General features: G+C 44.5%; 2 protein-coding genes across 3 annotated transcripts; one reads left to right on the top strand and one right to left on the bottom strand.

The window, feature by feature from the left end:
- The first annotated feature begins 13592 nt into the window (after positions 1 to 13592).
- LOC135628390 (small ribosomal subunit protein uS5y/uS5u/uS5v-like) lies at positions 13593 to 17159 on the top strand. 2 transcript variants are annotated; one of them, XM_065135015.1, is made up of 3 exons: positions 13593 to 14321; positions 15932 to 16104; positions 16623 to 17159. In XM_065135015.1, exons 1-2 carry the CDS (start codon positions 13644 to 13646, stop codon positions 16079 to 16081), a joined length of 828 nt encoding a protein of 275 aa, XP_064991087.1. In that variant the 5' UTR covers positions 13593 to 13643; the 3' UTR covers positions 16082 to 16104; positions 16623 to 17159. The 2 variants fall into 2 exon arrangements, with proteins under 2 accessions (XP_064991087.1, XP_064991086.1); XM_065135014.1 differs by lacking the exon at positions 16623 to 17159 and having other exon boundaries at positions 15932 to 16231.
- LOC135628389 (polygalacturonase-like) lies at positions 16571 to 19578 on the bottom strand. The gene is made up of 9 exons (XM_065135012.1): positions 18749 to 19578; positions 18540 to 18671; positions 18279 to 18449; positions 18172 to 18192; positions 17881 to 18088; positions 17703 to 17784; positions 17449 to 17557; positions 16921 to 17037; positions 16571 to 16840 (listed from the first exon to the last, which is right to left on the bottom strand). The coding sequence occupies exons 1-9, from the start codon at positions 19010 to 19012 to the stop codon at positions 16619 to 16621; spliced, it is 1326 nt and encodes a 441-aa protein (XP_064991084.1). The 5' UTR covers positions 19013 to 19578; the 3' UTR covers positions 16571 to 16618.
- Between the last annotated feature and the right edge of the window lie 725 nt (positions 19579 to 20303).

The raw sequence follows: 20303 nt of genomic DNA, 5'->3' as shown, positions 1-20303 counted from the left end.
TAATTTCTGTCACTATCCATTGTCTAACAAAGTACGAGAGCATTTCTTCCTGAACAGCTCTCTTTTGCGGATGCAGGCAGTTCTGCTTGAACCCTTCGCTGGTCATCTGGGTGTCGGTGTGGAAGTCGGAAGGACTAGTGTTGACTTCCTTCTTCCGCTATAGTTCCTCCCCATCTTTCTCTCCTTCCGGCCCGTATTTTTCGACTGGTGTTGACTTCCTTCCTCCGCTGCAGTTCCTCCCCTTCTTTCTCCCCTTCCGGCCCATCTTTTCCTTCGCAGGTCACCTTCGCCACCGCCGCCGGCTGCGACGTCTGTTTCTCTCACAAGAAAAGCAAGAACCGAAGCTCCCTCGGCCAGCAGCAGCCGACGCCAACCTCTCTGCCTTGACGCAACTCCGCGGCCGCATCCCGGCCAACAGCAGCAGCTGCTGGCGCACAACCCGAACCGCTGCCGTCGTCAGCAACAGCAGAGATATGCTAACGTGCAGGGCAGCACCCCTGCGCCGCTGTGTACATCTGCGCTGCAGTACTGCAGTAAGAGCTTTAAGAGCAAGCAAACCCAGTCCAACATCGACCGCGTCCTCGCCGACCTCGCTGCTAGGACATCCGTTGGTGGCTTTGCGACTGCTTCTTCTGGCAAAGGAGCTAGTGGAATCTACATTTCGCCGCTGCCTTTCCTGCTGCGAGAATTCTTCGCCATCGGGACGATCTCCTCCTTCCGCCCACCTATACTGGGAAGAACATCTTTAGAAGGACTGCTCCCTGCGGATAGAAGACCTGCCCATCCCCTGTCGCCTCCTCCTCCGGCTGGAAAGGGCAGCGCCGCTGCTTACCTCTCCCTTCGAGCGCCGCCCCTGATCCGGACTCGCCGACCACTTGGCATTCTCTTTCTTGGACACCCTCGCTCGGCGGGGCTCGGGCAGCAGCCTTTCTCCTGGAGCTTAGAAGAAGCTCGTTGATCTCCTTACGCATGCTGACGGTATGAAGCCTTCCTGTAGAGCTCTGCAGTAGCTGCAGCAGTAGAGATCTGCTTCCTCTCTTCTTCTCCCAATTTCACATCCTGAGAAGCCTCTCTCTCTCCCAGACTTCTTCAACCATTTCCTCCATCTTTCGTGAAGTTCTTCTGTAAAAAAACAAAAAAAAAGAAAGGGTCCGGGAGTCGTCCCAAAATGGCTTATTTCTAATTCTTCTAATATTATAATTCTTATTTACGTAGGGAGTCGTAGTTCTTCTCTAAATAACTTATTTCCATCGATATTGTCATGCTAATCCCTTTCAAGTTATCAAAGGATGACAATTATGCATCTTGACGGGTTCAATTTTCTAATCTCTTATTTGGATATGATTTACTAGGCTACATTGATGGCTCTTTCAGTTGTCCTTCATCCATGCTCAACATCCCTAGAGAATCTAGTCCAGTACCTAATCCAGCTCACAAACTATGATTGCGTCAAGATCGTCTCATCCTCCAAGCTATTCAAGCCTCAGTTGCTGGTTCCATCGCTCTATTGATTTATGCATGTGTGACTGTTGTCAATGCGTGGTCTAAACTGCAAAAACCTTGATGAATAATTTGCGTACTCGTAAGCTCAGTCTTCTATCTAAGCTGATGGTGACCAAACAAGAGGGAAGTACAATAATTGATTATCTACAAAATATCAAAGTTATCATCGATAACTTGGCTTTGATAGGTCGTTCTCTATGTGACGAGGAGATCATCATCCATACCCTAAATAATCTTGGAGACGACTACAAAGAATTGGCGGTTGCAATTCGGGCACGCGACTCGCCAGTCTCCTTTGAAGAACTTTATGACAAGTTGACTGACTATGAGGTATATTTGAAGTGTGTGGACAAGTTGTCCGGACCAACTATCACAGCTCAAGTTAGTCATAAGTCTAAGAGGAAGAACACTTGGTACCCTCCGAACATCACCAAAGGTATTCTTGATCCTATGAGTCTCATGCAACGCCTCCCTTATCCTCCTAATCAAAACTTCTCGCAAAGTGGCAACTTCAATACTCCTCCGCCTTAGCATCCTGCCCCTCCAAGCCAACAACAACGAGTCGTCTGCCAACTGTGTGATAAAATCGGACACTCCGCTAAAGTCTGTCAGTCTCGACTCCACCTTTCTGCTCCGTCACACTGGCCTCAAACAAATCTCCTCACTACTCCGACGACTAGCCAGCCCAATTGGATTGTGGACTCTAGCGCCTCCCATCATATCACCTCTAATCTTCAAAATTTGTTTCTCTACAATCCCTATGGTGGTGATGAAGATATTATCATTGGTGACGGTAAAGGCCTTCGTATAACTCATACTAGTTCCACAACGCTTACTTCTGATACTACCATATTTACACTCGATGATGATTTATGCGCCCCTAATATTAAACGCAACCTCATTTTTGTTTCTCAGTTTTACAAACATAACAATACTTCAATTGAATTATTTCCTAATTCCTTTCTTATTAAGGACTTAAGCATTGGGGCATCCTTGGTCCAGGGCCCGAATAGAGGCAATATTTACGAATGACCGTCAGCTCCACAAATAACTCAGCCCACTGTTCATTCTTTTATTGCGACTCCAGTTGATGTGCGGCATCGTCGTCTTGGTCATCCCTCGTCCCTTATTCAACAGAAATTACTTTCTCATTTCTCTCTTCCTATTTTTAAATTGCATATTTCTATAATGTATTGTGATACATGTCTTAGTAATAAAAGTCATCGTCAGCCCTTTGTCTCATCTTTCATTTCCTCCTCTAAATAATTTGAAATTATTTATACAGATGTTTGGGGCCCTGCCCCAATCTTATCTTTTGATAAATTCAGATTTTATGTTATTTTTGTAGATCGCTTCACTAAATACACATGGTTATATCTTCTTCACCATAAATCTGACGTTTCGACCATCTTTCCCACTTTTCGAAAGTTGGTCGAAAACCACTTTCAGTCTACCATCAAAACGGTTTACTCTGATGGTAGCGATGAATATCAAGCCCTAGCGTCCTATCTCTCAGCTTGTGGTATCCAACACCTCAAGTCTCCCTTGCATACTCCTCAACTTGTTGGATCTGTCTAATGCAAACATCGACATATAGTAGAAACTAGGCTCACACTTCTCCATCAGGCCTCCATGCCTTCAAACTTTTGGACATCAGCCTTTCAAACTGTCATCAACCTTATTAATAGAATACTTACGCCAGTCCTAAAATACCAGTCCCGCTTTAACACACTATTTCACAAACCCCCAAACCTTCATAAACTCAGAGTATTCGGCTGTATATGTTATCCATAGATGCGTCCCTATGCCTCTCATAAGTTAACATCATGATCTAATCCTTGCATTTTTATAGGTTACTTTTTTGAATATAATGCTTTCCGCTACTATAATCTCCACACTCACAAAGTTTTTATATCACGTTATGTTATTTTTGTTGAGTCAGTCTTGCCTTTTCAAAATCATACCTATCCTATCATGCAGACTACCTCATTAACCATTCCTCATTGGAGTATACCTCCGATCCAACCGGACGAGCCTCCCATGATATTGTCCAATTCCTCCTCTCATGATCCACACTATTCCACTCCTCTGGTTCAGCAATTGCCCATTCCCTCCATTTCTACTCCACTTCTTTCTTCTCCAAATATTGGGGTAATTAGTTTAAGATCACAACCATTATCTTTACCTCCTTCTCGGCCAAGTGACCCTGACGTATCTTCACCTGACTCGGCTTATGTCAATAACTCTCAACCACTTCTTCCAACAACACAACCTCCCAGTCTTGTAGTCTCCAACCATCCTTTGACCACACTGTTATGGACTTAGCTGAAATTGCCTAAGTCGTGAGGCACCCTTGCAGCAAAGACGCGAACTTAGTTTACGTTGCCTAAGTCGCGAGGTACCCTTGTGGCAAAGATGAGAACTTAGCTTGTGTTGCCTAAGTCGCGCTTCGCCCTTGCGATTTACGTCCGCAAAGATCAGCCCACTTGCAACCTCTTGTAGGTCCCGAAGGACCTGTAAAAGAGAAAGTTGATTAATTCGAAGAACGAGCGGCGGACAAGTCCCGACATCTCACGTAAAGGGGAAACTTTACAAGAAATTCAGCGAGCACCTTACGTGCACAGGAGAAAAGAGGGAGAGAAGGAAAACAAGGATTTTAGAGGGTCGAACGAATAGCTGCAAGTCTACAAACAGCTGCTCACTGAGTGCCAGGCGCGACAACAAGTTCCCATCAAGGTAACGTGCGAACTTGCAAAAGGTTGTTCAACGCCCGACACTATATCGAAGCCTCATCCCACATGGTGCCACCTAGGTGGTTCCAGGGTGCTAAGATGGCTGATATTTTGAGTGCAGCAGCGAGCTACAAAAAATAGCCCGTGGCAGGCGAAAATGGAGCTGTTTTGCTCGGTTCGGTGAGCGATCGCATTGTAGCGCTGTAACTTATTCGAACTTATATTTTTACAAGCAAAAAGGACTTAAAACTAAGCTAAAACATGCTGCTAAGCAGTTGTACATGTAGAAGAGAGCGACGAATGGTTCATTGAACGGAGTTGTTACGGGTGCACGACGATCGTTCGTGACATTCTCCCCCACTTAAACTATCGACGCCCTCGTCGACACTTATTTGTAGTTGTTGATAATTGTTTCTTCATGTCGTAGGGCATCTTTGGGAAGAACATTGTGAATTTTGAACCACGCTGGCAGTTGCAACTCGTAGGAGATGTTGCCCACCCTGTTGATAATTGGGAAGGGCCCTTCATACTTGTGCACCAATCCTTTGTATACTTTATTCCTAAAGAATTAAAGTGATGTTGGTTGGAGCTTTACCAACACCAAATCACCGACCTTGAACTCTTGTGGTTGCCTTCCCAAGTCTGCCCACTTCTTCATTCTTTTTGTCGCCTTCTCCAAGTAAGCCTGCGCAATATCTGCATTTCGATGCCACTCCTTTACGAAGTGATAGGCTAACAGACTACTTCCGGTATACCCGATTGCCATGGTGTGAGAAGTTGACAGTTGTTGTCCTGTAATGATCTCAAAAGGGCTCTTGTTGGACGTAAAGCTCCGTTTCAAGTTGTAGGAGAATTGGGCAATGTCCAACAACTTCATCCAATCTCGTTGGTTGGCACTCACGTAGTGCCGAAGATATTACCTTAGGAGCAAGTTTATCCTCTTAGTTTGGCCATTCGTCTGGGGGTGGAGACTTATGGAGAAGTATAACTTGGACCCCAACAATTTGAATAGTTTGGTCCATAATCGTCCCAGGAACCGAGCGTCTCGATCACTAATGATATTGTGCGGGACTTCCTGATACTTCACCATATCCTTCTATTGGGAAATCATTGGGGGCGACATCACATGTGCAGCGGAAGAACAAGAAAACAAAATCCCCGATTCCCAAAAAGATGTTCGTCGTCGTGCGAAGATTGGTGCGAAAAATCCGCGAAACATAAAACTGCGTATAGAGATTGTGTTACCTAGGGAGATCGTATATCCCTGTTTCCTTGCAGATCCTTAGGAGAGGGTGAAGGAGGTCAAGCATCCTCCTCTCTAGCGGTGATCCACACAGCAGGGTTGCGACGACGCTCCTCAAAACTCCAGGCCTACTTTGAGGTGGAGAGGGAGAGGAGAATAGGAAAGGCAAGCAAAGACTCTAGCCTATGAGGCTGTGAATCCCTCATATTTATAGAGATCCCGTGTCAAACCCTAATGGGTCCTTCCCTAGTGGGTATTGGATCTGCATCCAATAAGACAAGGGCTCCGTCGGATATCTCATATCCGAACCTCTACTCATTGCAATGCCTACCATATGTGTGTGACCCTCTAGGCCCAATATCGAGCTGGCCGTGAGTCATACCTGTCAGAACTCCTTCTAACTCAGTGAATTATTATCTCTGTAATAATTCACTCGACTCATCGACTACGGACGTATTAGGCCACTACGCCGTAGTCCCCAGACGATACAGGGGAATCCAATCCATTGGACCTGTCTGTCCTCAGTTACCATGTACCTATAGTCCCTCATCCATCTAATATCCCAAAGACCGTATATCGAGCATGGTGCTGTCAGACCCATACGGTTTCTACTCGAGTCTCACTCTAATCGGATTCTCCCGGAGAACTCTTTCTCTCTCAACCCGAATGACCCTAGCCAGGGATTTGTCTGAGCAAGAACACATAGGATATTCCTCTCATGACACTGAGAGTGGTTGATCCTCTATCGACACTCAATAGCCCTCGTAAGATCGACTACCACTCCCAATGACCAACTGTACTAGATCTGGGGACAGCCAAACCTATAAGTCTGGTATCAAAGAGTGGAGCACTCATAAAGGACATCCTTGGTGTCTCAAGTCTAAGGACCAGATACACCACTAGGACTACGGAATCACTGTCTGACAATAAGGCATCATTAACCATCCAGCATTCCGTAAGCGGATCAATCAGTGAACTCATTCTCCAATGAGCACCTGTACTGTATCCCTAGTGTCCCTACACGAGCAGCCATGAGACTAGCTGCATCCATCATATGAACGGGTATACAGCACATCAGTCTATCCGGTTATCACGATGTCCCTCTCGAGTAACCTATGATCGGGATTATTTAGGATATGTGTTTAAAGGTGAATCGATCTCATTATCGTGATCTCATTACGATCCGATTCCCATTGCACAAATCCAAGGACATCACAATATATATATGCATTTATGCAATAGTTATAAAGTGATATACGCCAAAATATAATAAGCAAAAAGATTCTGTATCAAGTCACACGTGCCATCACTCACGTGATTGGCTTGCTGGGCACCTATGACTAGCACCTTCATCATCAGCTTGGCTGCCCCTTTGCTAAACAGTGTAGGGGAGCAACAATGAAAGTTGTATACTTTGAAAATTGATCGACCACCATGAGTATCGATCCGAGTCTCCCTATTGTGGGCAAGCTTGATATGAAGTCCACGAAAATGCTCTCCCACGGCCTTTCTGGTACGGGCAACGGCTCCAAAAGTCCCACCAGCTTCCATTGCTCCACCTTATCTTGTTAGCAAGTGAGGTACGTTCGAATATATTCCTCCACATTAGTCCCCATCTTCGGCCAATTGAAGGCCCTCTCCATGAGAGCTAAGGTTCTGTGAATGCTTGGGTGTCCAGCCCAAAGGAAATCGTGATACTCTCTTAAGAGTTCATGTCTCAGATTATCCACTTAATGAATAGAAACCCTATTCGCTTTGGTGTAAACGAGTCCCTCCTGGACCTAAAATCGTCGTGTCTTGCCTTCTTTAATGAGCTGTATCAGGGCTTCTGCTTGGGGATCACTGTACAGTCCATCCCTGATCCTAGAAAGGAAGTTGGAGTGCAACTGACTTGCTTGGCCTCTGCCATCCAATTGTATGGCATTCATGTGCTCAACTTTCTGACTTAATGCATCGGCCACGACATTCGCCTTTCCAGGCTTGTATTACATTGCCATATCAAACTCAGCCAGGAAGTCCTACCATCGTTCTTGCTTTAGGGAGAGTTTCTTCTGAGTTAGAATATAGCTCAAAGTGATGTTGTTTGTCCTTAGTAAAAATCACGATCTAAGAAGGTAGTGTCGCCAAACCCGTAGACAGTGGATCACCGCTATCATTTCCTTCTCATGCACTGGATACCACTACTCGGTCTCGTTGAGTTTGCGGCTCTCGTATGTTACCGGATGACCCTCCTACATGAGTACTCCCCCAATAGTAAAGTCTGAAGCATCTATATGGACTTCGAAGGGCTTCTCATAGTCCAGCAATTTAAGTATCAGTTCTTCCAATATAATAGCCTTTAGATCTTGGAATACAATCTTATATTTATCAGACCACCTCCAAGGCTGCTCCTTCTTTAGCAACTCTATCAGTGGAGTTGCATGCTTCGAATACCCCGCTATGAAGCGTCGATAGTAGTTGATGAAGCCAAAAAAGGATCTCAACTCTGGCACCTTCTTTGGAGTTCATCATTCCGCAACCGCTTGCACCTTCGATTTGTCTATCCGAATAGAGCCATCACCGATTTGATGCCCCAAGAATAAGATATCCGTTTGAGCAAAGTAGCATTTCTCCCTTTTCACAAATAAAGTGTTCTCCTTGAGAACCTTGAAAATTGTCCGAATGTGCTTGATATGCTCCTCGAGCATTTGACTGTTGACGACAATATCGTCTAAGTAGATGACCACAAACTTATCCAAATACTCTTTGAATAGCTGGTTCATGAGAGTACAGAATGTAGCTGGAGCGTTGGTTAAACCGAAAGGCATCACCAAGAACTTAAATGCTCCATACTTGGTCACACAGGTAGTCTTCGCTTCGTCGCCTTCAGCAATGCACACCTGCCAATACCCCGACCGAAGGTCGAGTTTTGAGAAATACTTGGCATTGCCCAACTGATCGTACTAGTCCACGATGAGCAGGATAGGATACTTGTTCTTCACCGTCACTTTATTAAGGGCTCAGTAATCGACGCATAGTCGGAGGCTCCCATCTTGTTTCTTCTGGAAGAGAACTGGAGCTTCGAATGGTGCTTTAGAACTGCGGATAAGACCATCATTTAGTAGTTCACCTAACTGCTTTCTGAGTTCTGCCAACTTTGGCGGGGGCATGTGGTAGGGTGGTTTAGCAGGGGCATGCGGTAGGGTGGTCTCCCTAGAGGCTTCACTCCTGTCTCTAGCTCGATGTTGTGATCCATATCTCTGCGTGGCGGTAGAGTCTTTCGTAACTCGGGTGGCATAACATCCATGAACTCTTTTAGGACGTTCACCACCACAGCAGGTTCATGAGTGGCCTTCTCGTCGAGTGGCTCTAGCTTCATAGTAGCCACGAATGTTAGTTCACCTTTTTATACCCCTTTCTCCAGTTGTAATGCCGATATATGTTGGGGTTCTCTGGTTCCTCTCCGAGAGACGAGAACCACACAGGGGTCGTCACCTCCCATCACACATAGGGAGTTAAGGAACGACATTGGCACCAACTTCGCCGTGTGCATAAATTTCATTCCAAGAATCACTTGGAAGTCATCTAGTGGCACTGTCATCATGTTTGTGCTCCCACTCCATGTTTCGATCTTGATGGGAACTCCATTTGCCAACCCGAAGATTCGCTTGGCCTTTGAGTTCACCGCCTTCATTAGACTTGGGCTCTTCTCCAAGATCAGCCCAAGTCGCTTTGCTTCTCGATCGGCAATAAAGTTGTGGGTAACGCCCGTGTCCACCATTGCATGGGTCATTTGGCCATTGAGCTTAATGTCTACGTACATCAACTCGTCACTTCCTGCTTTTTTTAGCCTTGTTTTCGTGTTCTCCCCCACTTGACCTCGCATGACATTCAACAAATGCATTGCTCCCATTCGGGCTCCTTGCGACTCCTCATCGTCACTGTTGGATTCAGAACTACTTGAACTAAGAGTAACAACCTTGCCCTTGTCCGATCGGGGGAGGTGGATGAAAGCTGTTAAAGAATTGAATGCCTATTTTTGTGGGCACTCCCTCACCATGTATGGTCCTCCGCACAAGAAGCATCCTCCAGGTTTCTGGGCCTTGCATTTTAGGCTTGGCCCTTTATGGGAACTCTTCTTCCTTTGTTTGCCCCCGAACTCCTTCCCTCGAGAATATTTTGGAGGGCGATTGCTTGAAGATTGTTTCTTTTTTCCCAAATCTTCGGACGAAACAAAGTCGGTGAGCCTTTCTACGGCAACAATTGCCCCGATCACGTCGACGACATTCCTTCGATGTAATTCTTGTTGAGCCCATGACTTCAAACCATCGAGGAAGCTGAACAGTTTATCCTTTCGGACATGTCCTGAATGTCTAGCATTAGCACAGAAAATTGCTTCACGTAGTCTCGAATGAAAGTATTTTGGCAGAGTTGTCTCAACTTCCTTCTTGCGACGAACTCTGTGTTCTCCGGTAGGAACTGAGTTCTCAACTCTCGCTTCAAGTCCTCCCATATGTCAACTCAACATCGTCCCTATTGGATCTCCTCTCAACGGGTTCGCCACCAAAGTTTCGTATCTCCGTTTAGATACATTGTCGCCATAGAAACTTTGGTTTCTTCAGAATCAGGCCTCGTAGCTCGAAAGTATTGTTCCATGTCGAATAAAAAATTCTCGAGCACTTTGGCATCTCTAGCCTCTCCATAACCATGAGGCTCGGGTGCCCTCAAGTTTTATGGTGGCGTAACACAGGTGTTGCTTCCTCCCGTATTTAGTGCTCTTGTGAGCATGGTCACATTTGAAGTGAGTTCCGTCACAACTTCCTGCGGGTGTTGCATAGAGTCTTTGGTGTCATCTAACAATCGGTCGACTAAGGCCTCAACCTTGTCGATCATAGACTCCGCTTCTTCTTGCGAGCTTTCTACCCCAACAAGCATTCATTGGCCAAGGTAGAGTTCCTCCAAGCTCGCTTCAAGAACATTCAAGCGGGTTTCCGCTATTGTGAGTCTCTTCGTATGACTCTTTTTCCCAGTTGGCGCTCCAGATTATGCCTCTTCCGCTCGCGGAGAGTAGCCAACTTCTTGCTCATCATGTTCGCTGTTGCACTCCTCCTGAGCAGCTTCAACAGCATGAGAGTGAGTGTGCACTTGCAGCCCACCTACGGCTGCTTGGGGCAAGGGTCCGGCTTGCCTCGTCTTGCTTGATTCACCACGATGCTTTGCCATGGCGAAGTTACGAAGTTCCTTTGCTGCTCGCTCGAAGTTCTTGCCTGCTTTGATACCACAATGTCACAGACTTAGCTAGAATTGCCTAAGTCGTGAGGCACCCTTGCGGCAAAGATGTGAATTTAGCTTGCGTTGCCTAAGTCACGAGGCACCCTTGTGGCAAAGACGCGAACTTAGCTTGTGTTGCCTAAGTTACGCTTCACCCTTGCCATTTGCATCCACAAAGATCAGCCCACTTGTAACCTCTCGCAGGTCCCAAAGGACCTGTAAAAGAGAAAGTTGATTAGTTCGAAGAACGAGCGATGGACAAGTCCCAACGTCTCACGAAAAGGGGAAGCTTTACAAGCAATTCAGCGAGCACCTTACGTGCACAGGAGAAAAGAGGGAGAGGAGGAAAACAAGGACTTTAAAGGGTTGAACGAACAGCTGCAAGTCTACAAATAGCTACTCACCGGGTGTCGGGCGCGATAATAAGTTCATGTAAAGGTAACATGCGAACTTGCGAAAGGTTGTTCAACGCCCGACATATACCGAAGCCTCATCCCCCATGATGCCACCCGGGTGGTTCCAGGGTGCTGAGATGGTTGACATTTCGCGTGCAACAGCGGGCCATAGAAAACAGCCCGTGGCACATGAAAAGGAGTTGTTTTGGACAATTTTGGGGTTGTTTTGCTCGGTTCGGTGAGCAATCGCATTGTAGCGCTGCAACTTATTCGAATTTACATTTTTATAAGCCAAAAAGACTTAAAACCAAGCCAAAATAGGCTGCCAAGCAACTGTACATGTAGATGAGAGCGATGAACGATTCGTTGAACGGAGTTGTTGCGGGTGCACGACGACCGTTCGCGATAACACGCTCTAAAAACGGTATTTTCAAACCACGTCAGGTCCTTGATCTACATGCTATTATGGATTCCTCATCCACTATTGTTAAACCCACCACCTTCACTGAAGCCCAAAAATCTATGCATTGGCGTACCACCATATGTGAGGAATATAATGCCCTCCTCTATAACTCAACATAGGATCTAGTACCCTTTCATCATACACAAAATATCATCGGGTATAAGTAGGTTTTTTGAATTAAGCGGAACCTCGATAGCTCTGTTGCCCGATATAAGGCACGCCTCGTCGCCTAAGGATTTCATCAAAGACTTAGAGTTGATTTCACTTAGACATTTAGTCTCGTTGTTTAAGCCCACTACAATCAGACTTATCCTGAGTTTGGCCACCACTGAGGGCTGGCAATTATGATAATTAGATGTTAATAATGTATTTTTATAGGGGACTCTAACTAAAAATGTTTTTATCTAAGACATGTTTGGTTTCACTCATCCTTAATATCTAAGACATGTTTGTAAATTTTGTAAAGCTATTTATGGACTTCGTCATGGTCCAAGAGCTTGGTACACTGAGCTTGACTCTTTTCTGACTTCAGTTGGCTTTCTCAACTCCAAATCTAATTCCTCGTTATTTTTACGACAACACTATGGCGACATAATATATATTCTGGTATATGTGGATGATATCATTATTACAGGCAATAACCCATAAAAATTCAAGCGTTTATCAAAAAGTTGGCATATCGATTCTCGCTCAAAGATCTAGGACCATGTAACTACTTTCTGGATATATAGGCTACATTCACCTTCCGGTCTCTTTCTATCACAAAGAAAATACATTCAAGATTTATTATCCAAAACAAACATGTAGGACACAAATGTGGTTACAACTCCTCTCTTTGCTAGTGGCTTTCTCAAATTATCTGATGGAAGTCCTGCTATAGAACCCACTCAATATCGACAAGTCATTAATTCCCTATAGTACTTAGCTCTTACCCATCCCGACATCTCATTTGTAATTAATAAATTATCACAGTTTATACAGAGGCCGTCTACTATGCACTGGTCTATGGTCAAATGAATCCTGCGATATCTTAAGGGGACCCTCAATCATGGCCTCTTTCTTCGTAAATACTCTCCATTTCAGCTTCATGCCTTTACCGATGCAGATTGGGCAGAAAACTTTTATGATAGAACATTCACATCAACGTATATTATCTTCCTTGCTACTAATTCAATCGTTTGGAGTTCTAAGAAACAAAAGATAGTTGCACGGTTTACAACTGAAGCTGAATACTGTATCATCACCACTACCACTGCAGAACTCAATTGGGTCATAAATCCGCTCAAAGAACTCAACATTAACTCTACTCCTATAATATATTATGATAATGTCGGAACTACCTATGTGCTACTCCGGAGTTCCACTCCCGCATGAAACATATTACTATCGACTTCCACTTTGTGCGAGATCAAGTTGTTCGTCGTTAATTACGAGTTTGTTATGTCCATTCGGTTGATCAGTTAGCCGACTCACTCTGAAGCTTCTCGCTTATCAACTTTTTACATTACATCGATCCAAGATTGGTGTCCTTGATAGAAGTACCATCTTACGGGGGCATGATAGTAAATAACTCAATTGGTGTTCGTCGAGTTATTTATTTTTTTTTCTAATTATTTAATTATTTACTCCTCTTTATGATCTAAGAAGACTTTTGTAACGTCAATACAATGTAGGGAACCGTTTACAAGCGAATATGCCATGCCATAGCAAACGTTTGGGACAATAGATAGATAGCTGTTGGTCACAGAAGTTGGGACTACGCCGGACTGAGCCGCCGTCTGGGCCAGGTGCTGTGTAGGCCGCCGACTCGGTCTGGCTTGACTTGGGTGAGATCTAAAGCTGGTAATATTTTTCGAACCCAAATGAACCCGGTCAAGTTCGAACTCGAACCAAACCCAAAGGCTTAGACCCGAACAACCACACCACCGGTGGCATCACCCCCGAAGGAACCCTTAGGGTTGGCGTCCGTCTGCACTATAAAAGCCGCTGTATCGTCTCACCGTTTTTCGTCTCCTCGGTTCATCCTCTCTCTTCCCCACCACTTTTCCACATCCCACATGGCGGAGCGCGGGGCCGGAGATCGTGGCGGCTTCGGGCGCGGGTTCGGCCGCGGGTTCGGCCGCGGCCGGGGTGACCGGGGCCGAGGCGACCGCGGTCGCGGAGGGCGGCGCGGCGGCCGGCGCGACGAGGAGGAGAAGTGGGTGCCCGTCACCAAGCTCGGTCGCCTCGTGAAGGAAGGCAAGATCACCAGCCTCGAGCAGATCTACCTCCATTCTCTCCCCGTCAAGGAGCACCAGATCATCGACACCCTCCTTGGCGGCCGCCTCAAGGACGAGGTCATGAAGATCATGCCCGTCCAGAAGCAGACCCGCGCCGGGCAGCGCACCCGCTTCAAGGCCTTCGTCGTCGTCGGCGACACCGACGGCCACGTCGGCCTCGGCGTCAAGTGCGCCAAGGAGGTCGCCACCGCTATCCGTGGCGCCATCATCCTGGCCAAGCTCTCGGTAATCCCCGTCAGGAGGGGTTACTGGGGGAACAAGATTGGGAAGCCCCACACTGTGCCCTGCAAGGTCACCGGCAAGTGCGGGTCGGTCACCGTCCGAATGGTACCGGCGCCGAGGGGTGCGGGGATCGTGGCCGCTCGTGTGCCAAAGAAGGTTCTCCAATTTGCTGGGATTGAGGACGTCTTCACCTCGTCTCGTGGTTCGACCAAGACTCTTGGAAACTTTGTCAAGGTCAGTGTTTCTCCTTCACTATTAATGTACTTTATTTCATGGGAAGAATTATGGTTGTGGCCATTCGTTTTAACGGCAATGTGAACCAAGAATTGATTAACCCCTTTTACGTTTTACATGATCTGTGTGTGAATGTATTCTTTTCACTTGTATTTCTACTCTCTTGCTTTTACTGTACTCATCATTTCTTAGTCCCCTTTTATTCCATAAGTGAAAAAAAAATGATTTTTTGGTTGCTCTTGATTTAGTTGTATTGATATCTTCGATGTTAAACAATAATGTAAATTTCATCTGTGCATCTTGTATCTTCTTCATCATTGTTCGAATCTAAATGATGATTTTGATTTTTAAGTAAAATTCTATAATTTTTAGGCCTCGTTTGCTATGAGGTTCTAAAATCATATGATTTTCTCAAAAGATTCAAAATGGGCCCAAGTTCCAAGAAAGAATATTTCAAGCATGAGATATGTCGTTAGGGTTTTATATAACACTATATATTTGGAAATTTCATGAATGCACTTGTAATTTGTGGTTTGAGTGTGTTTGGTTCAAGTGCTTACTAAGTCTTCACACTGTACGATATTGAGGAATGAAATTTGGATAATTAGTTTTGTGAGTGTTAAGTGTCAGGTGGGATTCTGATTCTGATGGTGTTTAGTTAAATTTAGGATTTCATAGGAAATGCTGGGACCAGAGGGAGTTAGGATTGTTGATGGAATTTAGTAGGATACTAGGATCAACAAGAATACTGTTAAATTGATGTAGGTTGAGATCTATGTGTGTTTGGTTTTATTGCTTGTGGTGAACCTACTGTACCGAGCACCTTCCCTTAGTTTGAAGATTTTTATCGAATCAATAATAGCTAATCAAAATGCACCATAAGGATATAAATTATAATTGAAGTCTCAGGTGGGATTTTGATTCTGATGGTGTTTAGCTAAATTTAGGATTTCATAAGAAATGTTGGGAGCAGAGGGGCTTAGGCTTGTTGATTGAATTTAGTAGGATACTAGGATTAACAAGAATACTGTTAAACTGACGTAGATTGAGATGCATGTGTTTTGGTCTTATTGCTCGAGGCGATCCTACTGTACCGAGCACCTTCCCTTAGTTTGAAGATTTTTATCGGATCAATAATAGTAATCAAAATGCACCATAAGGATAGAAATTATAATTTCTAGTAATGTTCCTGAAATCTCAATTTGATATTCCCATTTTTATTTAGTTATTTGTATGTTTACTATTCACTTTCTGTTTGGTATCATGTATATATATAATGGGTTAATATGCTTGTTTTCATTGTGGTGTTAAAGATTTACTTTTGGTGATTGATGTTGTTCCTGGAAGTGCTAAACTTAGTTAGATATGGAAAACTACAGGACTACAATAAGTCTTCTGGCTTGTTCAGTGATTTTTCTTTCTTTTCTATGCTTGGCGTCTTATCATAAATGATGTACCGGGGCTGGAATCTCCTGATGTTCTGGGATCAAATGGACTATATATGTTGATGAGTTGGTCTTTATAGATTTTATCAGTAACTACTGATGTTTGTATGTATGCACATTGCACATTCTATATAAGTAATCTGAAGCTTTCTTACTTCTCCGCAGGCCACCTTTGAGTGTCTCATGAAGACCTACGGATTCCTGACACCAGATTTCTGGATGGAGACTCGTTTCAGCAAATCTCCCTTCCAGGAGTACACGGACTTGCTTGCGAAGCCCACCAAAGCAATACTTATTGAAAACACAGAGAGCTGAGGCGTAGGATGCTTTATAGTAGTGTTAAGGACTCGGTGTACTGTGCTATTATTTTTTGCTGAATTTTCCTTATTGGTGGTCTGAGGACTTCTTGCGACAATTTTGTGATTCATGATATCCATACTTTTATATAGCCAAATTTTCTGAGCATATTATCTTTTTGTTCAAACATGCAACACTGCAACTGATGCTCTCCTCCTGTATTTGCTAAACATGTTTGGCCACTTCTCATTATCTTCCAAGATGTCTGTGTCTTCATATCCCTCTTGCAGAGGAACAATCTTATCGTGATATTATCATATGGATATGATATTATGAGACACAGAATTGATTGTATGATTTTTCTCATCCATGTTACTGATATATCAGATGGAAGAAACAGGAAACTTGGTTTAAGAAAGAAGCTCATTTTCCCCTCGATTCTGGGAAAAAATAGCATGTATTATTGACTATATGTTTCAATGATTTCTTAAATGTTTCTTCTACAATAAGGTTAGCCAAATTAGAATGTCAAGTTGATGTTGCTTGTTGCTTGTTTCAGGCACATGGAGCAGGAATGATCTTCCCAATCTCTTCCCACTTGAAATACCTACATAAGCTTGCTGCAGGACCTCCACCTTCTCCCACCAACTCGATCTCCTGCAACACTATGTGACGACAGGGATGACTTCTGCTACAGTCGAATTCCATGGCCAACTCCGAAGCACTCGTTCCTTTAATATTCCTATAAAGCACACGGCTCACTGCCACAGCCGAGTTCTGCATTAAACCAAATGATCAGCTATTCTTTTGCTACCTGATGTGCATCTATATACATGTCGAGTTGTACAAGTACCTACCTGTTCATGGCAAGGAATTCTGGAGTCACAGTAGTTCTGGTTGATGATTATAGGATTTTGGACATCATGCATGAATACATTCTGGAAGATGATGTGCTTGGCATAACCATGCCCTCCCTATATATCACCATACAAAAAAGTTTCCATCATTTGACATGAGATGTTTTCACCTTTGTATTTCTGGTTAATCAAAATGCAGCATAATTCATTGCTGATGGAATAAAAATCCCTATTACCAATATGTTTTCCATCATTATCATAAATTTCTGCCTTTTATTTTAATTTGTTTTGTATGTATTTTTTCCTTTCAAGCAGTTCCAAGAACAGAGAGAGTAGAGAGCTGCACTTGCAAGCTTAAAGATGTGCAGATAACAGGCAACACATATATACCTTGTCACTGATCATGGATGTTAAGCTTCAGAGGTCGGATGATGTGATGCAGAAGACAAGCAACAGAGATGAGTGCATGCCAGGAGGATGCAGGTAACATATCTATCTCTAAGCTATGGCTCTCCCTCTTCTTCTTACCTGCCATGTCTTGATCCTGACACCATTTGTGGTGCCCTTCAATATGACCTTGTCCACCAACACCTTGGATACGTGTGCCCTGGTGTTGTTAGCTCCCAAACTACCAATGCTGGTCACCAGATCAAGCAGCAGCAGCAGAGCCTGTGTTAGATGGCACCCCCTCCTCCAAGCTTAAAGCAAGCTAAGTAGGTGGTGGTGGTGCTCATGTGAAGATGATGAACACTGTACAGGTTGAAGTTAAGAGTCTCACACACCTGATTCCATGGCCTGGTCCACACACTATTCTCGTCGCGATCACTCTTCGCGACCCCGATACGATCGATATGCAGTCATCCCCTGCACCATTTTGCGGATTAGTTTTGTGCTAAGATGATGACGACGATGATCTTTGACCTGTCTCTGTAGATTGGTATGGGTCCGCAGGTTCTCTACCTGTTTCGATGATGGTATCTTTTATGAGGATGCTTTTGGTGCCACTGACATGAATTCCATCGGTGTTAGGACTGGATTCAGGGGCGGAGATGGTCAGCTTGGAAGCTTTCACGTTGGTGCATCTCCGGAACGCAACATGCATTTGCTGGCTATCTTTCACCACGAGGTCCTCGACTACCAAGTTCTTGCAGGAACTAAAGAACAAGGCCTGTAATCCCAACATAAGTATGAGTTCGATGCCCATAGGAAGACCACCTGTCGACACACCGCTGTGTTGGATCATCTACATACCGTCGGCGCATCAATGCAAGGCTGGAAGAAGAAGAGAAGAAGAACCCAAGTCAGCGAGTCATCTTCTTCGGATGAGCTTTAGCTTATCAAGTTGGAACCGTGATTACCAGAGACGTGTTTCGCTTGCAGGAGTGCTGCCACCAAACGTGTCCGTTGCCGTCGACGGTTCCGCCGCCTCGTACCACAAGGTTCCTAATGCCGTCGAACAGGATCCAGTGCCTGATGTTGTCTACGTTCCAGTCCGATCGGTTCGAAGAAGCTTCGAGTGTTCCCTTGATCTGACACGAATTAGCGAAGGTGAGAGAGAGAGAGAGAGAGACAGAGACATGCCTGTGGATGGAAGAGGAGGTGCATCGTTATGGAGATACCATGACCGTCATATGAGCTCTGCAGGGGCCGGAGAAGGCGACTGGCTTTAGGATGTACTTGTTGTTCTCCGGCACCAGCAGAACAGCCGAGGAAGAGGAGTTGCAAGCTGCTCTCCAGGCCTCTCCAAATGCCTACCACAAGTGCGACACTCCAAAGATGGCCTCTTGGAATCAAGAATTCGGGAAGAGATCTTATAGAATTCTGATACCTGGCTGTCATCCGTTCCATCACCTTTGGCGCCGTAGTCCTCCACGTTGAAGACGCCGCGAGAAGGCAAAGGTCTAAAGAGTGAGCCAGGGAACCCCACGATCGATCCATTGAAGCCACGTATAGTGGCATCACACTCTTCATCATCATCGACGAAGCAAGAGTTTGATGGAGAAGCAAGTCTGCCTTCTGAATTGCCATGGAGAGAGAGGCTGTGGAAGAAGACGGTGAGAGTGAGGAGCCAAAGAAGCTTTCCTTCGCTCATTTGTAGCTTTTGGAGTAGGAACAGAAGAAAAATCACTTCGGTGCTATGAGAGCTCTGAAGATGTACTTATAATGTGCGCCAAACAGAGGATTGCTTGTCTAGGTGAAGAGAGAGAGAGAGAGAGAGAGAGAGAGGCAGAGAAGGATTAGTTTTCACTCAACCCATAAGTTTGGCCTCCCTCCATCATCATCATCAGAATCATGATCATGGGTATGGAGATGAGAAACAGGAGAAAGAAACGCAAGTGTGTTTGGGTTACTTGCCAACCCACATCTCATTTATTGCTTGCCTCTTGTTCTTCTTTAGGTACAAGTTTCAGGGAGGGAAGAAGATGCACAGTTCTTGTGGCTTTTCTCCTACTCTTAGTTGGCAAGGGCTTCAGAATTAGCCTGCCATATGTTTGTTCCAGGAAGCAATGTTGTTGGTGCTGCTGCTGCTGCTGCTGCTGCTGTGAGAGATTAAATGCTCAGAACCTGGAAACTTACATGCCACAAGTAAATAGCATTACAATGTCATTTAAGCATTACAAGTTTGTAGTTCAATGGGTTAAAGCCTACTGTTACTTCAATGGGTAACAGTATGTACTATATATATGACAGGCTATGTATATATACATATAAATATATATATATATACATATTGCTATTTCTGATATGTTCCATGAGGAAATATACAGCTAACTGAGGGTATGTGATGTGATGGGAGATTACAAAGAGATGTTTGCATTTCATGAAATATGCAATAAATTTTGTATAAGTAACAAAGTATTATATGAACATAACCTAATATAACAAAATACTAATTGATAGAAAATTTTCAAGATAGGGTCAAGTACATGTTTCTTGCTTTCTCAGTCTTCCACATGCTGATATGTTATGGTTGGATTGAGTACCAGAATGGACAAAGTTGGCCTCTCCCATCTGAGAGAGAGAGAGAGAGAGATAGAGAGGAAAAACTTAAAAACCAAAGGATTAATACATAATTTATGGTGATTGATGTGTTATGGTTGTCAAACTTGTTGGACATGTTGGTCCTGTGTAATCCATGAGAACCAACTTTTAGACAGATGCTTGATAACTTCCAGAGTCACCTAGTAGGGTTGGCTTGAGAAGATTGGAAAGGTGATGCAAGAACACAAAACCATTTGGGTTCTGCATTGATTTATCTGGCTGTGAGAATGGAGTAACTTTGTCTGCTTTACCATCAGAATATGCATGCAGAAAACCTATGACATATCTCAGAACAATACTTGCATGAAGCATTAAAAAAATAAAAAACTTGAATGAATCAG

This window comes from Musa acuminata, chromosome BXJ3-1 (assembly GCF_036884655.1).
Source record: "Musa acuminata AAA Group cultivar baxijiao chromosome BXJ3-1, Cavendish_Baxijiao_AAA, whole genome shotgun sequence".
Classification (NCBI taxonomy): Eukaryota; Viridiplantae; Streptophyta; class Magnoliopsida; order Zingiberales; family Musaceae; genus Musa; species Musa acuminata.
Note: the sequence above shows the minus strand (reverse complement) of the source record. Positions and strands in the feature narration are given on the sequence as shown.

Coding starts and splice junctions, on each gene's coding strand:
- LOC135628389 (XM_065135012.1), bottom strand. CDS start 19,012: ATGAGCGAAGGAAAGCTTCTTTGGCTCCTCACTCTCACCGTCTTCTTC. Junction 18,672..18,748: donor ATGGAACGGATGACAGCCAG/GTATCAGAATTC, acceptor CACTTGTGGTAG/GCATTTGGAGAGGCCTGGAG. Junction 18,193..18,278: donor GCAAGCGAAACACGTCTCTG/GTAATCACGGTT, acceptor TTCTTCTTCCAG/CCTTGCATTGATGCGCCGAC.
- LOC135628390 (XM_065135015.1), top strand. CDS start 13,644: ATGGCGGAGCGCGGGGCCGGAGATCGTGGCGGCTTCGGGCGCGGGTTC. Junction 14,322..15,931: donor CTCTTGGAAACTTTGTCAAG/GTCAGTGTTTCT, acceptor ACTTCTCCGCAG/GCCACCTTTGAGTGTCTCAT.